This window comes from Alligator sinensis, unplaced genomic scaffold, assembly GCF_000455745.1.
Source record: "Alligator sinensis unplaced genomic scaffold, ASM45574v1 scaffold1121_1, whole genome shotgun sequence".
Taxonomy (NCBI): domain Eukaryota; kingdom Metazoa; phylum Chordata; order Crocodylia; family Alligatoridae; genus Alligator; species Alligator sinensis.
The window spans coordinates 149,715-152,694 of record NW_005843357.1 but is presented as its reverse complement, the minus strand read 5'-3'; the positions used below and the strand labels follow the sequence as shown (position 1 = coordinate 152,694).

Sequence of the window (2,980 nt, the reverse complement as noted above, 5' to 3'; positions counted from 1 at the left end):
CCCCTCCCCCCTCCCCCAGACAGAGAACCCAGGCATCCAGCCTCCCTGCCCCACCCTCCCCAGGAGCTCAGGTGTCTGGTCCCCCACTACCCTCAGCCCTAGCCCCCAAGAGGACAGGCATCTGGGAGACCCCCCCAGCTCTTCCAGGGGACCACCCTCCCCCCACCTCCAGAAAACCCAGGCATCTGGCTGCCCCGGCCCCTGCCCCAAACAGACCAGCGTGGAGACTTCAGTATTTTTTCATCTAGTTTTTATGTTTTCTGCTCATTTCTGGGCCTTTTTCTTTTTTTTTTTTCTTTGCCCCCAGTGGGGTTTGCTGCTTCTTTACAGGGGGGTGGGGGGGTGTAGACAGACCCTGCATCCCCCCCAACCACAGCCCTGGGAGGGGGGTGTCTGGGGCCATGAGAGGGACCCGGGGGCTTCTCCACAGTAGAAAAATAAATCCCATGAAGAGCCACGCGTATGCCAGGAGGCCTTGTGCAGCCCCGCCTGTGTCCCAGACGCCTGGGGTCATGTGGGACATGCATCTGCATGTGCCTGGCCCAGAGGCCTGGGGTCTGTGCGTATGAGCGTGCAGCTGCCCGTGTCCTGGATGCCTGCACTCTGTGCCCAGGCCGGGTCCTACCTGTGCCTACACTTGAGCATGTGCACACACACATCCCCAGCACCCGTGCTCTGTACGCGTGTCTGTCACACATGTATGAACCCAGATGCATGCCTGCATGAGACCCTTGGGCTCCACGCATGCATGGCCCCTTTGCTGTGCAGGTTCCACACGTGCGTGTCCCAGACACCTCGATTCTACAAGCGTGCGCGAGACACCAAGTTTCTACACACTGGTTTGACATGCACGTGCCAGACACCTGCATTCAACACAGACATGGGTACGTGTGCATGTCCCCAGCCCCTGGGCTCCATCTGCACACGTGTCTTCCACGCACCTGGTGCCAGTGGTGTCTACAGGTGTGTGCACGGCCCAGCTGCCGTGTCTGCCTGTGTGCACACACGGGCATGTTCCAGGTGCTGGGGGGTGTGGGGGCGGGGCCTCATGAATCACGCCACTCCGAACTGATCCGATAGAGTGAAACATAAATAGTGCTGGGGAGGCCCGTTCCCATGCCCAGGGGCTGGGGTCAGAGGTCAGAGGTCACAGCCCAGAGGGCCGTGGGTGGCACAACGCAGTGAGTGGCTCTGTGTATTTGGTGATGGGGACCAGGGCCCCCCCCTTCCCCTTATGGGGGCGGCTCCCAACCCCTTTGTAGTGCATCAGGGCCCCGGGCCCACAGCCAGGGGGCATGTACTTGTAGGGGGAGTAGGGGGTGGGAGAGCCTGGGGGTCCCATGGGCAAAGGGGGGGGGTCCCAGGGCGGTGGGGGCCACGGTGCGTCAGACGAAGGCGTACTGGTTGTGCACGGCCCGAGCCCAGGCCCCCTCGGCCCCATCCCCCACATCTTCCTCCTCATCCTCGTCTTCCTCATCCGGGCGCCTGGGGTCAGCCCCGGGGGGGGGCCGGGGTGGCCGGGGCTCAGCGGGGGAGGGGGCTCCGCGGTGCGGCTGCCACCCCGGTCCCTGCCTGCAGCGGGGAAGGGGCATGGGGTGGGACACAAATAAACAGGGCTGTGAGAGATGGGACGGACATAGGGCAACAGCGCAGGGAGTGCAGCACCCAACCCAGAGGCGGCACAGGACCATGGCACAGGCGCGTCCGCACACGTGCAGCAAGCACATAGCTTTGCATGCAGGCGCAAGTCCACGCATCACCCCGGTCCCTGCCTGCAGCGGGGAAGGGGCATGGGGTGGGACACAAATAAACAGGGCTGTGAGAGATGGGACGGACATAGGGCAACAGCGCAGGGAGTGCAGCACCCAACCCAGAGGCGGCACAGGACCATGGCACAGGCGCGTCCGCACACGTGCAGCAAGCACATAGCTTTGCATGCAGGCGCAAGTCCACGCATCAACCAAGAGACCAGCATCCAGACACGTACAGCTCCATGCATGCAGGCTCCCATTCAAGCACGTGTCCAGGAATACCAACCACCTGTATGGACGTGCAGACATGGGAGTCTGTATGTGTTCCTCCATATAGGAGCACACGTAAATCCAAGTGTGTGTTCCACAACATGTGTGTGTGCGTGCACTTGCAAGAATCTGCACGTTCACGGACATGTGCGCCTGTGTACCCACAAATGCCCACAAATCCAGGCACACGCATGCGTGTACCTACAAAAAAAAACCCCTACGTGTCTGCCACCTGTGCACCTACCAGCAGCCAACTGCTGCAGCACCCATCTCAGCACACACACATACGTGCCACTGCACTTGCATGCTCCCACACAAACATAAAAATGCGCATACCTACACATGTACACGTACAAGCATACACAACCAGCCTCACACGTGTTCATGCACACGCCAGTACAGGCATGGCTCGGAGCACATGCAAGCACACTTATCCAGGCACATGTGCACACAGGTGGGTTCCCATGTCCCTGCACCCCATGGCGAAGGGCTGGGGGAGTGAGGGAGGTCCCTGGCCTAGCCGTTGCAGGGCGGGGGGGGAGGTCCTCAGTGTCTCACCGTGGGGGCGCTGGGCAGCCACGACATAGCTGACAAGGGTGACGTCGGCGGCGCCGCCTGACTCTAGGGGGATGGGGTGCACGCGGAAGTGTTCCAGCATGTCGAACACTGTCTGGAACCACAAGTGCTGCACACGGCACTGCCCCTCCTCCGTCAGCGACAGCCGCAGGTGCTGCAGGGGGGAGGGAAGAGCACGCTCAACCGCCATGTCCGTATGCCCCCCACTCCCTCGGAAGTCACCCAGTGCCCCCCAGCCCAGCCCAACCCAGCCTCCCAGGACCCCATGCAGGCCTGCAGGGCCTCACCTTGGCTTTGCCCTGGAAGTTGAAGGTGAGGACAAACTCCCCACGCCGCGTCTCACTCTGGCGCACCAGGAAGACGCCATGGGCACTGGCGCCACC

The 2,980-nt window shown here is 62.1% G+C and overlaps 1 protein-coding gene across 1 annotated transcript in view; it reads right to left on the bottom strand.

The window, feature by feature from the left end:
- Positions 1-1,385: 1,385 nt before the first annotated feature.
- Positions 1,386-2,980, bottom strand: part of SH2B1 (SH2B adaptor protein 1) — a gene marked incomplete at its 5' end in the record, with an annotated part of 3,949 nt that continues 2,354 nt past the window's right edge. The window contains 4 exons of the mRNA XM_025194953.1: positions 1,386-1,485; positions 1,637-1,772; positions 2,580-2,751; positions 2,885-2,978. Coding sequence (XP_025050738.1) covers positions 1,386-1,485; positions 1,637-1,772; positions 2,580-2,751; positions 2,885-2,978 — 502 coding nt within the window. The remainder of the gene's footprint in view (positions 1,486-1,636; positions 1,773-2,579; positions 2,752-2,884; positions 2,979-2,980) is intronic.